Source organism: Colletotrichum paranaense (assembly GCF_030867605.1).
Source record: "Colletotrichum paranaense strain IMI 384185 chromosome Unknown Scaffold_3.1, whole genome shotgun sequence".
In the NCBI taxonomy this organism is placed as follows: domain Eukaryota; kingdom Fungi; phylum Ascomycota; class Sordariomycetes; order Glomerellales; family Glomerellaceae; genus Colletotrichum; species Colletotrichum paranaense.
The window spans coordinates 3,091,658-3,108,936 of record NW_026848961.1 but is presented as its reverse complement, the minus strand read 5'-3'; the positions used below and the strand labels follow the sequence as shown (position 1 = coordinate 3,108,936).

The window sequence follows — 17,279 nt, the reverse complement described above, 5'->3', positions numbered from 1 at the left end:
GCCTTGCTAAATATCCCTCTCATCACTTGCAGCTGCCAACTAAAGGGCCACGGACACGTCTTCTCGGCAGCTAAATCAGTGCTACATCCCGTCGGTCAGGTCTGTGGAGATGTGATTTTCCTAGATGCGGATCATCGTACCCGCCAAGTCTCTCGGCGGTTAATAATGCAGTCCACATTACAAGTTAAAAGTCGCTGGTGATTGGCTTACTTCGCGAGGTGAAGTGTATGAGCAACTCTGACTAGCCACCTGATAGCGGTCCGCCGTCTCTACACGCCAATTTTCATCTCCGGAACGGTGGGGGGGGGGGGGGCGTGATTCCGTTCCGAGTCGTGGGGCCATAGCCCAAGAAGCGGCCAAGGAATCTGAGATACAGAGTGCACACCCGTGTTGTAGTGAGCGTGGGGTTCGAGGCTGTGATCCTGGCGTGGCCGGGGTCCCGGTCCTCGGCACGCTGGCGTCAAGAATGGACGCTCATGAATCTTGAGCTAATGGAATTTACAGCTGCTAGTCTCTTGATTTGAAGAAGTGGTCTTGTTAAGCTAGCTAAACTTTCATTTTGATCTTGTACTTGCGGATATGGATCACGGGTGAAAAGCCAAACCCCGCAAAGTCTGTCCGGAGAATCCGGGGTAGCTAATTGAACTCTGGTGAGCCATACTATTCATACGATAGACCCTATCACACCCGGGTGATTGGGGATTCTGAGGGACCGAGGAATGAACTCAAAACGATATGCAAATTGCTCAATAATTTGGAGACTTGCCTCTTGTTATTTGCTTGACTCAATCGCCACATATGAAAAAATGAAGGATGCATCAGTATCAACCTGCCCCTAATGCTCACAGCCATATATGTACCCTGAATCGGGCCGCAAAACAGTCAAACCTTCTCGATCTGAAACCAATGTTACCGCTAAACCAGCGTGATCTACATCAAGAGACTGATGTGGTCTTTACCATGAAAAGGGAGAGCGCCAACCTCCTCAGCTTTGATCTCGGCACCCCACCCTACCCGTTCAACCAGTGGGGCCGGTTCTAGTTAACTAGTGCAACGTCATGTATATTTCTTGTGCTCTGATTGGTCTTCACTAAGGCCAAAGGCCGGTCTGGGAATAGTTCGCTTGGCTCATTCGCAAGTATCTGGTTCACTGCTTCTTGAGCTTGACTAGGGCATGGAGTGTGGTGTGTTAAAGAACTGCTGTTTTGAGTGTAGACATATCGGTGCTGGGAAAGCTTGCATCAACACCGACACAGCACGACAGATCTAGAATAGCGAACAATCCATTATCATAACGATATTAAAGGGATATTCTCTGAACTTTGGTCTATGTGAGGTGGTTTCTAAAGTTTATTCCGCTCTTCCAAGATAGTACCGTCACAACGTGCCGGCGCTGAAGTCCCCCACCTCGGAACCCCCTCGTCCCCCACTCCGGCAGCTATGCAGTTTAAGGTTGCATGGTTGTGACCCCCAGTGGATATTCCGGGGGGGAATCTGGGGTAGTGTTGGTGCAACACTATTCGGCCCAACCCCAGAGAGTCAAGTTAGACAATGGAAGGGAATTATTGAAAAGGACGGTGTAGAAGCGAGAGTTAGGAATCATACGAACATCAGACCATCTCACTCTGATGATTTCGGGGCGATTCTCCAAAGGTCGACGTACACATTAGACACCAGTAACCAACTTGATCAAGAAAATCAACCCACTTTCACCCAATCAAGAAGGCAGAAGAGAATGTCGGGCTGGAAGTATGCGTTTGCCCTAAGCAAGGAGGAAGTCGCAAGGGCAACACCGCCTGGGACGGCAAGGTTGATAGGTGAGTTCCTCCACTATTGAACCGAGTCATTGTTGGAGCCGCGCTGGACCAGGCAATGCGTTATTGATACTCCACGACGCGATTCTTGTGGAACAATACTTGGACTATTTGCTGACAACTGAGTTTCTTCGCAGTTGAAGACGAGTCTTCCGGCGGGTCACCAAGATCTTCTAGCTCTCTCAGACGATTCCCACAACCATCAGAAGACCCAGCAGACCCTCTCAACTGGGCACAATGGCGCAAATTCGCACTGCTGTTGACTGTCTCACTATACTCTTTTGCCGGCAACTTCACCAGCTCGGGCATCGCACCGGCGTTGCAGCTATGGTTCAAGGCTTTCCCGACAGACGTCAGGCCTTTTAGTGACCTCACATACTTTATAGCGGTGCGTCCATTCCTGTCTTCACACGCTGGTCTCGGGTTGGCGAACTCAGCTGATGATGGATCTGCTTCTTACAGGTCAATATTCTGTTTCTCGGAGCGTCCAATATTTGGTGGGTCCCTCTTTCGAACATTTTCGGTCGACGACCTGTGCTGCTGGCCGCAACGCTCCTCATGACAATCGGCACTATTGCGTGCGCTGTCTCAACAACCTACAACGGTGTTCTCGTCTCCAGATTGTTCCAAGGCATTGGAGCCGGTGCGTCAGAGTCTGTCGCCCCGGCACTCATCGGAGAGGTCTTTTTCGTTGACGAGCGAGGGCGTGCCATGGTAAGATAACCCCCAAACCTGTGCGATGAAATAGAAAAAGAGAAGTGTTCTTTTGCTGACGTACCAACTCTCTCACTCAGGCCATCTACACCGTCTTCCTCGCGGGCGGCTCTCTAATCGGCGGAATAGCGGGCGGGTATATCGGCTTCCAACTAGGCTGGTTCTATATCTTTTATGTCGGCATAGCCCTCTCTGCCGCCTGCTTCGTCACCACCCTCTTCTTCGTCCCGGAGACCCTCTATGACCGCGTCGTCTCTCCCAACGTCGACGCCGCAGGCCAGTCGCCCATTGACGAAAAGGGCATGGAAAGCCACGTCGAGGACGCGCAGAGCCAGGTGCTAGACTATCGTCCATTCACCTTCGGGCGGTCCCTGGGCTTCACCCACTATCGCGGCGGCGTCTTGAGCAACTTCCTCGCCCCCTGGAAGACTTTGAGACTCCCGGGCACCTGGGTAGTCATGTTTCACTACGCAGGCCTCGTCGGCGGCATCGTCACCATCTCCACGGTCGGGCCCCAGCTCGTGGCGGCACCGCCGTACCTCTGGGGCGCCAACGTCGGGCTGATCAACATTGGAGGCGTCATCGGAACCGGCTTGGGCGCTTTGTACACGTACCTCCTCGCCGACGCTCAGCTGAAGAAGAAGGTCAAGAGTTCGGGCAGCGGGCTGGCGGAAGCGGAGAGCAGGTTGCCGACCATGTTTCCCTCGCTCGTCATCGCCACGGGCGGATTCTTCGTGTTTGGCTTCACGGGACAGTACCCGTCCAAGAATGGCTGGGTCGGTCTCTCTGCCGGATTTGCCATGGTGTCGTTTGGTCTTATGCAGCTGCCATCCGTCGGCTTCAACTACGTAAGTACATGCATCCCCCACACGCGTGCTTTCGTGTCAAGCAATGAGATTTCTAACCTGAGAAACTATAGCTCATCGATGCGTATCAGCACCTTGCTGGCGATTGCTTCGTCATGGTCACGATCATGAGAGCAATCATCGCATTTGCGTGGACTTTCTTTGTCGCGCACTGGGTCGAGGAGAAGGGAACTTCGGAACCTTTTGGTGTATTTGGAATGCTGATGGGAATTTTCTCTCTTTTGACGATTCCTCTATGGCTGTTTGGGAAGAGGATGAGAATTGCCACCAGAAAGCTGGTCGAGGCATGATCAACATGCGTGTTTTTTATGCGAGTGTTACCCTTGTGTGATAAGCTGCTTCCAAAGATGCGATATGTTCGTATGGTATCACTCAGGATATGACACCCCTTTTTTGCTCTGTGTATGGCTCCGTTCCAAAGACTTCGCACTCGAAATTGTAGGATCATTTTAGTGTCCTGATTCGGAACTTCTGGGAAAGCACTGAATATCTAAGGACCAACTTCTTTGAGAAAGTTGGTATCACGCGGTAACAATACTTCTCTTGGACCGACGGATAGCGCGAGGGTGAGTTGAGAAGTTCAATTTTTAACACCGAGCCAAAGTAAGTACGTACACATTAACAGTGACGAATATCAGGATAGTGCAGAGGAGCGGAATAATTACTGCAAATTCCATCAAAAAGAGCGCTCACAAATATCAACTCAAGAAGTCAGTACAACAAGTAAATCAATCCCAACGCCAAGATGGGCACATTGGCAATCAAATGGCGTTTGACCTTAGCCCTGCCAACCTCGAGCGCCTCATCCGAAGCGCCAGGGCTCCCCATGTACTCAGACACGACCGCAGCGCCGCTGAAGCCTACGCCGGAACCCAGCATTAGCACGATCCCCAGACACCTCCGCACTGCCGTGGCCGCTAGCGGTGAAGCGCGGCAAACGTCGGAAAACTGGCCGTAGAGCACCAAGCCCAGGATGCACGACGACATGTGCAGATTGCGGGCGCCCTTGACCTTGATGAGCGCGTGGTGGAAGGCGTCGAACTGGGCCGGGGTGACGGTGTCCCGCGGCGGGGGCACGATACCGAACGTCGCGGCCCCGCCTTCGGGCTTGGCGAGGTTGAGGACCCCGTCTGCGGCGCCGAGCAGGGCGAGCAGGCCCGTGAAGAGGGGTAGGGCGGCAGGTTTCCACCAGGATGTTGGGGATGCGTTTAAGCTAGCCATGATTTTGTGCGCAGAAAGTGACCTGATTTATTGAAAGCAATTGATGTGAGGGCGGCTGGAGGAGAATTGGGCGGCTTGAACAACTGCGTTGGACCGGTGGTGTTCAGGATCAGATTCAAGGGAGGATCAGCGTCAGCTCAAAATGCTTCAGTAGTCAAGGAGAAGTGTATTGGCGGATTGATTACCTCAGGCAACATCATTCATATCACGTGGCGTCTTACATGGTACATTGGTGTTAACTTCAAGCCACATTGGAACGCTCCATGAGGTTAGTAAGTACCTTCGTATTTCACTTGAATCGTCGTCCAACTCGCCAATTGAGGCTCGCTCAAAACGAGGTTACGGCAGTCGTTGCTGGGGTTCAAAGTGCCAATCGAAGTCAATTCATTCACGCAGCAGGCCGTGAATTTGATCAAGTACCATAATGCTATCATTCCCTTGTCAATTTTGAGTTGCAATCTGCCCCGTTTTACCAGTAGGCCGTTCCCATCCGAGCACTCCATCGAATTTCTCTCCACGAGAGAATCACCCCCCTCCCCGGAAACGAAAACACGAACAAAACACACCAAAAAGAGCAAAAAGCAACAGAAAACACTGCGCAAACCAGATCCAACCACCATGTAAGCTCCCAGAGAAACTCCCCATTCAATACGGCCGATACAACACTCCCAATGAAGGAAGCCAAGGGATGCCCGTCGCCTCACTTCTTCTTTGGTGACGGCGAGCTCTCATGCGGCACCTCCCTTGAAGCATGCCGCTTGATTGGCGAAGACTGCTGAGGGATGTATCCGGACGGGAACATGGTAGACGGATTGAGGGGAGAGTGGCTTTGGGCCGGATCCTCGTCCTTTGCACCTTGCGAGGACGTCGCCTGGCTGTCTCCGGCAGGTCTTGATCCCAACGGAGGCGTGGATGGCGTTTGCAATTCTCTCTCTTCCATGGCACCCCAATACCACACCGGGCTATCTGGACCCTGGTCTGGAATGGCGGGGTGGGTTCCTGTGCTGTCACCAGAGCGAGCAGCCCGATCAACGTATACCAATCGTTCGAACCGGTCCTTCAAGTGGACGTCGACGATCTCGTACACGGCCTCGAAAACCGGAAGAGGAGTCCACGGAGGCAAGGAGCACCCGAACCAGTCTGAATGGACACCTCCGTAGAGGAACTTCTGGTTAGACGACCCTTCCATGTGCTTCAAGAGAAGATAACACGAGGGGCAGCAACGCTTGTTCACTAGAAGTGGAGCTGCCATGTCCTTGAGCGCATTGAGGACTTGAGGGTCCGGAAGTTCAAGAACGTTGATGCTGTCTTCGGTCTGATGAACGGTTGTGGCATAAGGCTCCTCTGAGTTGCTCAGCGCGGAGAGGCACATGAGAATCGTTTCTGCGTGCCAAGTGCCTGGAAAAGCTTCCGTGTCGGGTCGCTTGACTTGTTCATAGAACCAGGCCCCAATCTGGTGGCGCTCGGAACTTTCCAGCTTTTGCCCATCTTTCAGAACAAAGCCCTCGAGAAATTCTTCGATCTTCATCATCTTCTGATCCGCGAAAGTCGGTGCAGTCTCTACAGGCTGCAACCTGGCTCTCAGGATTCGCTTCACCAAGATCTGGTCCGCACTGACTATCGTGCGGATTGCATCTTCATAACGACAGATGATGCCCAAGAAGCCGGAGAGAGAGGCATGGTAGCCGACAGTCTTGTGAATGTGGATCAGGTTTTGGAATTCGGCGTCAGATTCGTCGAGAAGATCTTGCCATTCTGGACCGGATCTGTTGAAGTGTCCGCTGGCGTCGATGGTAAGGCTAGCCATAGGTCGATCCGGGGTCCTGGGGATCGTGATAGCCGGGCCTTGAGATGTCTCCGTTGGCTGCGTCATATGCTCCAACCAATTGGCGGACTCCTTGTCTTTCGAGACGATGTTGCCGACTGATTTTCCGTGGAGCCCATACCCATGTCCTGTTTTCCATGTACCTGTTGGCTGGATGATGCTGCTCAGCCACATCATGTGAGAGTCCATTACCTCGGGGAAGCGTCGACGAAGGTTACTTAAAAGGAACAGGGCAGCTTGCAGATGTGGGATGTTTGCGTCAAGCCATGTCAGAACCTCGGTCTCCTTATGCCGCAAGTCAGCTTCGCGATTCTGAGCTTTCTTGTTGCGTGAGGCGCTCGGGACGCGATGGGCATTCTTCGCTCGAGTCCTAAAGAGCTCATTCGCGGACGTTCCGATAGCACGAGATGTAAACTCGTCTTTGATCGTCTTCTGGAAGTGGCGGATTACCTTCATGAGTGATGAAACGACCCGATGAAATTCTATTCGTCCACTGACATTGTAGAACTCTTGGCCGGCATCGACATAGAGACAGCTTTCCTCCCATGATGGGGCCATGTCTACAGTACCCGCTGGAGTCACTTGTCTCCAAGCCAGTGCTGCGCGATAGATAGACCGGAGAGCTGAGGCTTGTTTGTCGGATCTCAAAATTCTGTTGAGGCTGCTGAGCTCCTCGTTGGGATTGACATCGCCCCCGATGCAAAATGGCTGACCCAGAAGCTGAATTGGCGTGGTCTCGTCAGTGGAAGCTGCGAATCCGCTGAAAACACTTTCATGCTCGTTGAGAAGTTGAGTGTGAACCATGCCACGTAGCGTTTCGACCGTCATACAGAGATTGTCGCCAAAGTTGCGGTGGACGAAGCCAGCATCAATGCGAGCAGTAATCTTCGCCCGTGACTGGCAATAGATGTACCGTGTCAGAAGGGCAGTAATGATGCTCTTCTGCCCATTGTTAGGAGAAAGGAAGAGTCTCTTGATGATAGCGAACACATTCTCGGCGTGTTCCCAAAGCCGCATTCCCTGTCGCTTTCCATTCAGTTTGTCGGTCGTGTAATGTCGCAACCAGAAGCTAGGGACATCCTGAGCCGTGGTGATGTCGTCGAGACCGCTCGTTGGTTGGCTTACCGGAAGCTGAACGCTCAAAGCTGGAATGGGCCGGTCTTCGCCTTCCGTCACCTTCGGGGGTTTTCCGTGTTCCTCGTATTCGGGGTTGGCAGAGATGTAATATATATCTCCGTCTCCGTCGTCCTGAGAAGAGCTGGATTCTTCAATGGGTATTTCGGATCGAAGATGGAGCGGACCGCGACCCGTGGGAGATAACGCCACGATCTCTTTGTCGCGAATAAGTGTTGCCACAAGAGCATCGAGAAAGGAGTTCAGGTGCCTGAGCTCATGTTGACTGCCCGAGGGCAGACCAGAGTGTTTCAAGACCGCGTCGAGCTTGTCCGACTTGAAAGTGAATCCATGGACCGGACTGACTGGATTGGACTTGGCGAGCATGAAAGTCATCGTTCTGAACTTCAAGAGCTGCTCTCTCGTAGGGAATTTGGCCGGGATACCAATGTTCACCATCGATGGCTCGGATGTTGTAGATGACGTTTCGGCAGGACCCGTGATAGGCGCGGCGGAGGCGCTGCCTGTAGACGTTGTGGGCTCGTCATCCGAAGCCATTCTACATCCAACAGTTAGTAATCTTTTCTTTCTTGGGATCTTGCGATAAAGATACATTTCATCAAATGGGATGGAAACTTACTTGTCTGTAGATAGTGGAGGATCCTGTGTTCGAGACGGATGAAGCCTTGGGAAACTTTCGCTGAAGTGTTCACGTCTAAATGTAGAAGGAAGGTTTCGAATTAGTGACTGCCCCCAACCAATACATGGATGCTGGAAGAGATTCTTACCTGACCTTTTGTAGATGAGCGTGAAGGGGAATCCGAACTTGGCAAGACGGCCAATGTTTATTGGAGGATAGACCTAGGTCAGGTCTCCCAGTCTGTCACGATCTTCAGTTGCAGTAAGTGTGAACCTTTCTTACCTTGCTTGGCCTTTACCAAGTATTCGCGGATGAACACTTGCAAGGGCGAGAAGGCTGACACTGAAGAAGATGTTGATGTGGGATAAGGTATCGGTATGGAGTGAGGAAGGTAGTTGAGATGGGTGTGTAGTTGAGACGGGTGAGCTCTGGGAAGAATTCTAGAATGCGTGAGCGGACAAGAGCGAGCGGTTTTAATACCTTTGGTAGAATTCGTAGACACCAGGCAACCAAGGCAAGTAGGCGATCGGGACAGTCTACCTGATGTGAGAAAGAAACAGGAGCAACAGCCTAGGAGCCTTTCTTGCCCATATAGGCAGGCAGGTCTTTGGAATTCATTTGCTCTTACAGGCAGGTCGATCCCTTCCTTCCTTCACCTTGTCTCTGGTCTCCATGGGCAGGTGGCTACGGCTACCAAGGCAGTCATCAAAGACTGCAGGCCAAGGTACTGAAAACGATTGGCTAGAAGTCGAAAGGTTCATTCTGATTGTTACGGAACCTGAACATGAAGTTTTTGTTTGAGAGGAGGGGGGTTATCGGGATACTGCCGTCTTCATTGAGGTTTTAAACGAGATTACCCTGGCCTCTCAGTCTAAGGTAGGTCCCCAAGCATGGGCGGAAGGCCACCTGCATAGTGCCCATGGACTAGGGTAGGTCAAAGTCTAGTAGATGAGATCGCCGCAGAATCCAGATCAGTGTTGAGGCAGCGAGATACAATTTCTAGTTGCACGCAGTACATCTGATTAGACAACAGGCATAAGTCAGTCTTGTTTGATGTAAATCACAAAGTCAACTCCCTTCGGCTCATCTGGAGCTTTCGTTTGTCATTGGCCCACCATTTGGGGAAAGAAAGGTTTGAAGAAGTTCATGGAGGCTGTTTGTACTGGCCCCACAAGACAAGAAAAAACACTCAGACATGGATGTTGACATGATGAAGCGGCAACATGGCTCCATGTACCTTTGAACAACAAACTACCTGCGATAATATGACAAAAAGCGGTGGAAAGGAGTCTTTTGAATTCTCAACTGGGGCTTGGCCTGATGCAGTCTATCAAGAATGCTTAGGATGCAAGGCGGAAGATGGGACTGAGGAAGTGCTCAAGCTTCAACGAGATGGTTGAACAAATCTGGGTAGCTACCGTGTTCAGATGCATTGGGCAGAGGCATGTCAGGCAAAAAGAACTTCAATTTTACTATTTCTCCCCTCTAGTAAGAATAGAGATAACAATACATTACGCCGAGGAGAACGAAGAAACAGCTCTGGACCGAATTATGGCCTTATTGAAGGGAGTCGATTGCATCTGGCGTCTAGTCTAAGGAATGATGCTGGAAGCTGTATGGAAAAGTTTTCCGAAAACGACAACATCAACACTGTGCCCAGTACGTACTCCATTCATCGGGCGTCCATCCTTCCGAGTCGCGCGCCAAAACATTGATATCGAACTCCTCTTCATCATCTTCCTCATACAACCAGGCTATGTACAGAAGATGAAGCCATTTATTAATTGACTCCTCCCTCTTTCTTGTCGAGCTGACATTGCAAACTGCGTCTTCTATTTCATCGCCATGAAAAGCTCCAAGGTTCATAGCGGGAACGGCTAAACCAGAGTGTCGCTGATGGCCCCCAGTAATGGCTCCTGCCATACGTAGGTGTTCATGTACGGATTCTGGCAGCTGCTTGAGACTTGCGTGTCGCATAGCTGCAATCACGCTATCATTTTGACGGTATCTCTTTGCCAGATCTATTGGCGTCATGCCGCCAGCATTCAGCGCCCTAAGATCCGCACCGTGATCGATGAGAACCTCGATGACGAGTTCAGGGTCACAGCGATCTTTAAGACGGCTTGCCGCAAAGTGGTGAAGAGGTGTGTTCCCAAAGGCGTCTCGAACATTTGGGTCCACCTTGTACGTAGTCAGAAGAAGCGAAACAGCCGCAGCGTCCCAGTTGGCGCATGCTTGATGCAGCGCATTGAGCTGAGTGCTTTCGTGTGTTGTGAGAGATGCACCGGCTGCGATGAGCAGATCCATCACCTCCCGAACGGGCACAGATGCCACCGTGCGTGTGTAGGATCCTTCTTGATCATCGGCTGCGAAGGCAAAGGCAAAGTATAGCGCGTTCGCGCCTAATCTGAGACGTTCTGATAGCACACCCAGGGAGTATTCAGAGCTGGGTATCGCCTTCAGTGTTGGTGCAAAGCTAAGATAGGCGAGATTGAATGCCTGACAAGCGAACTTGTCACCAATCGTGGTGCCAGGATGGTATGCCCAAACATCTGTCCTTAGGCTAACATCAGCGCCATGATGTAGAAGCAACGCTAGTGACTTTTCGTCTCGGTTGAATGCTGCCCAGTGGAGAGCTGTCAGGTCCGTCTTGAGCGGGCATCGAGAGGTCTGCTGATAAGTCTCTTCGTAGGGTGTATGATCGATAGTGAACTCCGTGTGGTCCTTCATGTTTGCATCGGCACCGTATCTCAAAGACTTGGCTATCCCAAAGTAGTTTCCCTTTTTGGCAGACAGCAGCAGGGAAGATGCGTAGTTCCTTGCGATGTCGTAGTCGAACAGGGCGGGCGTGATGAGCTCAGAAAATCGTTTGCAGGTCCGAGCCATGTGGGCAATGTCTCTCCAAACGGCAAACCGCTCAAATTTTGCTGATTCGACAGGCTGCCACTGCTCTTCTGCGGCATCATACCCATAAGCTACCTCATCACCGTAGTTCTCCAAGACAGCCACGACAATCTGGCGTACGATGTTTTCTGGCAGCTCTGACCAGGTGGTGGGGTGCTTGATGTCTGCCTCTTCTTTCTCGTTTAATTGCCGGACGTCAGAGCTGGAGTCTCGAGGGGGCTTGAGCGGGATATCATGCGTTGCAGGTGTGCGGGATTGGCATCGCGTTACACAGGGAAACTGGTAGGTCTCTTCCGAGGAGGCCGGTTTCCGCAGGACCTCCATGTCTGCGTGTATGTTTGAAGAGGATAGCGTTTGCAGAAGCAAAGCTGCGATGACGAACGATGCTTAGGTATGAATGGGGACGTAGGTAATCGCAGGGCCTGAATGTCGTGGTCCGAGGGGGCTGGGTCGATATCGTAAGATGAATCATTCCATAATGAGACTCTGATTTAATGAGGCAATCTCTCGAAGGAAAAATGAAAAGCGAGCTGCGAAACATTAGAGTTTGAATGACAACGTGTATATGAAGGATGGGTACCTGAGAAATCTTAGGTAGGAAGCCGTCTCCGCGGCGTGTTCGGAGAAAGGCTGAAGAGGTGACTCAGCACTCAAGAGGGTGCCCGTTTGCGCCACTGAATAGGGTTGGTGCCGCTTGACCTTGATGGTGCGAAATGACACTGTGCGAATTGATGACGTCGGGTTGGGCGCGACGAGGGGCAGTCGATTGCAGTGAGATGAGGTTTACAAACGAGAGCCGCCTTTTCTCTTCTGGAAGGTGAAGTTGAGGAGAGGAAGACGGTGGGTGTTTTGGCGGCCGGGGTGGAGCCAGGTCAATCACGGGTGCCCGCGCACGGGGTGTGGGTCCCGCCGGAAGGCAGGCACCCCGAGACCCCGTTCTCTCCCTGGAATTGGTCTGGACCAAGAAGCACGTGACCATACACCGGAAAGATTGTCACCTAACGGGCGAGATGTGATGTATCAATTCGCCTGGCAGCGTGGTGTTATCCAAAAGTACCTCCCGGTGTAGTGTATCACAGCAGGGTGCATGCTGAGGTATCTACTACCTTGGGTGCAAAGATCGCCAAGGCAAGATGGTGTCTCAGCATCCGAATCTCTAATCGAGCCCGTCGACAGCTGAATGGCAAAAGAAAATATGAGTGGGCAGGTGTTGAAGGATAGCGAAGCCGGAAGGCTGTGAATGTTTCCCTTACTTCCTATCCGGCGTCAAGATGCATAAGGATGACACTAAAACGATGCTGGGCTGTCTACACCTAAGTATGGGCTCAGTGGTAGAAGAAATGAGTTGGAGAGCTGACCTAGGGTAGCTCAGGTTCAAGGAGCTTCTCAAAGTGCGCAAGGAGATATGCGTATCGCTGACGACCATCGAGAGGTTGAGGGAATTGCTCTCACAATGTTGGCCATACGCTCCTATGCCAGCGTTGAGGGCAAGAATCCTAGGATATTCACTCCCGGCACTAACTATCGGAAGCCTTTACTGCCCATGCAATCGTCACCATCATTACGGCATCCGCGGGCAACGCGGCTTCGCAATCGCTTTGGATAGGTCATGGTTGCGTGCCGGGAGACCAGCTTGTACATTGACCGTATAATCAAGCAAAACCTCCGTTAAGCGACGCACCGTTGAAATGGCGGCAACCAACAGACATGACGCGGCGAAAATCTCTCCAAACGACACTGCCTTCTCGCATGCCCGTCACCTAGCACCATGTAGATGCAGGAACACAGCTCACGGTGCGATGTCGATAGGGAAGGACCGTCAACCTGGGCCACCGATGGTGCAACGTGGACGCCATCGAAGATAACTATACCGCTGTGCTGACTTCTCGAGATCTATGTGGACGACGACAGAAGCACCAAGATGGAACTAGACCTGGAATTGCTCAACACCGACTGTCGCACGACGAGGTCGACGATTAGATCACGCCAGGCGGCCATCTACTTCGGAACGAGGTCCCAGCCTCCGCACAAAGTTGAAGCCTGGTGTGGCTCGATTCCTCGCACCCTTAGCCCTGCGAGAGCTGCACCGGTTATTTGTCCATCTACTCAAGAGTTTTGTGATTAATCCAAGACAATCTATCGACATGTGGGGGGCCGTAGAAAGATGGGTCGCGGGCGGAAGCAGCATATTTTCGGCTGGCGTCTAGTATCTACTTCTCCGACGCGCATAGCCCGACATGCCCCCGACGTCCAGGTTGTTATCCAGAGCCCTACAGTCGCGCCGAGTCCTGCTCTCACTCCCGCGCAAGGATGCAGGTGGTTGAAAAGCGTGGAATCGTGTAATGTGACGATGCACTCCAATCGAAGAAGATGCTGAGTTGATAGAGCGCTACGATCCGACGGCAGGGTCATGGCGTCGATAATGTGACGAAGAAGACTGAGTGACCTGTAAGAAGAAGAAAGTTCCCTTGCCCCTCTTCTACATCATCTCCTTCTCGCGCGAGTTGTCAATGTATCATACGTGGTGGGACAATGATAACAAGAAACAAGCGCATGTGTTTTGGGAACCATTCTGCATATGTATCGCAGCCTCAAAACCCCTAGCAGTGTATTCCGTTCCTGAGCTTCGGCTGAATCAGGATTGATAGGCCCCACGACGGCGCAGTAGGTAACGGCATGTCACGCCATGCGCGTTGTTATCTCGGCGGGCCGGACAAGGAAACGACAGAAACAGGCGCGACGGGAAGCAGGGGCGCGTGGGGCCTTGGTGGGCGTGTGCATGGCCCAGACGTTCTTCGAGAAGGAAGTTGGGACCTTGTTCGCTCATAACTCGGAGAGAAAGTAAAGCATTCGTGACGCATGCCAGGTTCTTACAGGGCGTGCAGGGCTGGAAGGTCTGGACCTGAACTGCGAAGCTAGGACGAATCCCGAGATTGAGGCTCCCACCGCCTGTTTATTGAGTAGTGCGAAAGTGGGTTCTGACTCGAGAGGCTCGTAAGACAGTTCGGATGGGGTGATCATGATGTTATCCTGGGAGTCGGACAAAACCGGTAGATGACGGTCAATGCCGGGCATCGAGCTGGCCAAGGCTTCTTGTTTTCGTTTTCGTCTCTTTGAGCTTGGAGGCGCAAGCGATTGCAACTTTCGTATCTGGGAAGAATGAGTCGATTATTGAACAATCTTAGACCTCAAATATAACAGTGTCGACAACTGGTTTATTCTGATTGAGAACAGGTACTGCTGACCTCCACTGTCTCTGCCGGGTGGATGTTGGCGAGGAAAGTGCCTGCAGAAGCGAGGGAAAAAGCGGTGCAGCAGGATCTCTCGCTTCGTAAACACGCTTGTTCAAATCGGGCGTGACGCATGGAGTACTCCTTAGTCATCCAGCCACACTTACCATCACGGCAGGAGCCACTCGGAAGGCTGCCCTGGTCGCTATTGTCCAACGGAAAGAGCCACTTCAGAGGCTCACCGACACTGACCGACACCGGGCAGGCGGTAACTGGCCGGACGGACATTACACCGGAAATAGTCAGGCCCGTAACGGCCCGGCATTCTCCACTCAATCGTGGGCCTTGAAGGTTGACAGGCCCAGTTCCCTGTCTCGAATCATCCAACTTTTTGGCTGACATGTCACCGCATCCACTTTGTTTTCGACGCTCCCGCGACCATCAACCTTGCATCATCAGCCACTTCGCGCCGATGATTTGCACCAAAAGCACGACCATCACATCAGTATCAATCGCGCCACAAAGACCCTAATCTGTAGACACACCCTCGTCATTGCGTCCCCTATCCACGGACAGGATCTTCGTTCCTGGCAGAGTCCTCGTCAATTGGTTACTGATCCTTGAGGATACACTTTTTGCCCTGCTTTCGGCATCTCCACCTTATCGGCCTGTCTCTTCAAGATTCCTTCACCTCGAATCCGGCCACTCTCTCTAGCCACCCCTCGCAATCTGAGCATACACCCCCCTTTTCGACATTGCTTCGGACTCATCAACAGTTACTTAAATATGACCTGCCTCGACATGTCCTCGGGGCATTATTCCGGTCCTTCCTAAACGGCACGAGCCTAAGCTTCACATAGCAACTACACTACTACAAACATCTTACATCTTTGCCATCAAACTACGACGACCAACATGTCTGGTCTAACTCTAACGTCACCAATCGACTCATTACCCAATGAGGTAAGCACCTGCCGTTGCCCATCACAGCAGAGCGCCAACGCTCTTATGCTACACTCCCGCTAACTACCTTTGCCCTGAATAGCTTCTCATTGCGATCCTATCCACCTTTGAATCTCGCGAGCTGCTGCCATTAACGACTGTCGACCGCCGCTTCAATGGTACCGCCACCACAATACTGCAACACCGCCTCCTTCATACCGCGAAGATGGAAGGACACGAGGTGATGCTGGAGAGCTACCACCCAAGTGCCAGGAACTCAACACCGTCAATGACGTGTAGATTTGCAGGCGTTGACTTCCTGGGATACCAGTGGACCGGCGAGGAAGATATGGACTTGCGTGATCTCTCCCACCTTTACTCCCACTTCCGCCCGGTCGTCTCCGAAGAGACGCGACGCATGCGGAGAGTGTTTGGTCGACGGATGCCGGGCGCCCCACTCGAGCAAGAAATCGGCGACCAGCCAGTTGTCCAAGAACTCATCCTGGATGACGGAGAGCTCTTCTCTCAACTTTGCACAACAACTAGCTTGGTCAAGTCAGGTCCGAACCCTGGTCTTCTCGCTAGCCACAGCAATATTGAGAATGGCGTGGTACGCGTCTGGAGACACTGGCTAGCAAAGGCGGCCGCTAGGACAGCCATTTGCCCAGCAGGGCAAGGACCAATCGACGAGAGCACCATCTTGTGGGCCGACGCTACGAAGAATGTCGGATTGCGATTCAGCGTTACCGATATCACCAAGGAGCGTCTACCTGTCTACCGCGGATTGGACGAGGATGCTCCTGTCGCCTACTCTCTGCACTACCAAGGTAAGATCACCATGTCCAGACCCATGTGGCAGGCAAGCGGCAAGCGACTAACTATGACACTAGAGTTACTGGTTCGCACAAGCCAAGTACTGCTGGCGATGGAGAAATCAGCAGTCCAAGAAGTTGTCGACTCAGGTAAATCAGCCATCATAGCTTCATGAAAATTTCTTCCGTCCGGCCAAGACCGGGCCGGTTAAACACAACACCCACGACTACCCCAGGGCGCGCAGTGTCGACGAGCTCAACTCGCAACATCAACATCGAAAAGTTTCGAGAAGTGCAAGCAAGTGGGCCAAGTCCTCGCAGATCGGTATTGGCTCGGTCAACGTTGTCGCCGCCTATTCTTCCTAGGATGGAACGCCTCCCAGAACTTGGCTACTCAGTAGCGGCCACCTTGGTGAAGACGAACATCCAGCGTCAGAATACCCATACCACTATCACATCTCTTCCGACTCTTCTAGACCACTTTGCTGACTTTGCCGTCCTCTTCATAGGTTTTGTCATGCAGCTCGACGCGAAGAGTGCCCATGCAGTAAAAACCGTCTTGATGGCACCCGCTATGCGACCATTCCAGCCTCAAGCGGTTGCTGTCATGTGAAGAAAGTCGTCATGTCAGGACCCCGGCAAACTTTACATCAGTGACTGGCTGTCACATTCTGTCCATGCACAAGGAACAGACCAAAAAACGAACTGAACAGATATTTCGGGGCCGCCGGAGAGCGAAACACGTCGCTTGTCTCTCGTCGAGGTCGCAAGGCCAGCCACGCATTGCATGAGTTGCATGCATTGGATACAAAAGAATCGACGTTTCAGCATCTTGGACACATCGTCATGCGCCTGGCATAATGGGGGAGGAAGGGCTACCAACATTGACTAGAATCATTCCGTCGCGGGGACAGATACACTATGGCATTTGGCAATGGCGTTTCGGCGAATTCGGTCTAGACGGCGTTGCACCGCAAAGGCCAACAGCGGGGATGCGGATAGACATAGGGATGCGTGGTTTTTGAGGATATACATAATGACATAGAGTTCCACGACCTTGACGAGATAATTGCCAAGGCCACTCGGGATGTTGAATTGAACAGGCGCACACCAGAATCTGGTGGATTTCCCCTTGGATGACACTCCATACACATCCGACCGCTCCATGTATGATCGTCGCTGCGGGGGCAATGCTCCA

At 52.2% G+C, this 17,279-nt stretch overlaps 5 protein-coding genes across 5 annotated transcripts; 2 read left to right on the top strand and 3 right to left on the bottom strand.

The window, feature by feature from the left end:
- Positions 1–1,735: 1,735 nt before the first annotated feature.
- CPAR01_04622 (major facilitator superfamily transporter) lies at positions 1,736–3,684 on the top strand (the record flags this gene model as incomplete). The annotated part of the gene is made up of 5 exons (XM_060488902.1): positions 1,736–1,817; positions 1,952–2,202; positions 2,277–2,528; positions 2,609–3,376; positions 3,448–3,684. 5 exons carry the CDS (start codon positions 1,736–1,738, stop codon positions 3,682–3,684), a joined length of 1,590 nt encoding a protein of 529 aa, XP_060353108.1.
- Positions 3,685–4,105: 421 nt separating this feature from the next.
- On the bottom strand, positions 4,106–4,615 carry CPAR01_04621 (uncharacterized protein; the record flags this gene model as incomplete). The annotated part of the gene is made up of 1 exon (XM_060488901.1): positions 4,106–4,615. One exon carries the CDS (start codon positions 4,613–4,615, stop codon positions 4,106–4,108), a length of 510 nt encoding a protein of 169 aa, XP_060353107.1.
- A 700-nt stretch (positions 4,616–5,315) lies between these two features.
- On the bottom strand, positions 5,316–8,111 carry CPAR01_04620 (uncharacterized protein; the record flags this gene model as incomplete). The annotated part of the gene is made up of 1 exon (XM_060488900.1): positions 5,316–8,111. The coding sequence occupies one exon, from the start codon at positions 8,109–8,111 to the stop codon at positions 5,316–5,318; it is 2,796 nt and encodes a 931-aa protein (XP_060353106.1).
- Positions 8,112–9,837: 1,726 nt separating this feature from the next.
- Positions 9,838–11,421, bottom strand: CPAR01_04619 (uncharacterized protein; the record flags this gene model as incomplete). The annotated part of the gene is made up of 1 exon (XM_060488899.1): positions 9,838–11,421. One exon carries the CDS (start codon positions 11,419–11,421, stop codon positions 9,838–9,840), a length of 1,584 nt encoding a protein of 527 aa, XP_060353105.1.
- A 3,821-nt stretch (positions 11,422–15,242) lies between these two features.
- CPAR01_04618 (F-box domain-containing protein) lies at positions 15,243–16,694 on the top strand (the record flags this gene model as incomplete). Its single annotated transcript, XM_060488898.1, has 3 exons — positions 15,243–15,290; positions 15,373–16,231; positions 16,318–16,694. 3 exons carry the CDS (start codon positions 15,243–15,245, stop codon positions 16,692–16,694), a joined length of 1,284 nt encoding a protein of 427 aa, XP_060353104.1.
- Between the last annotated feature and the right edge of the window lie 585 nt (positions 16,695–17,279).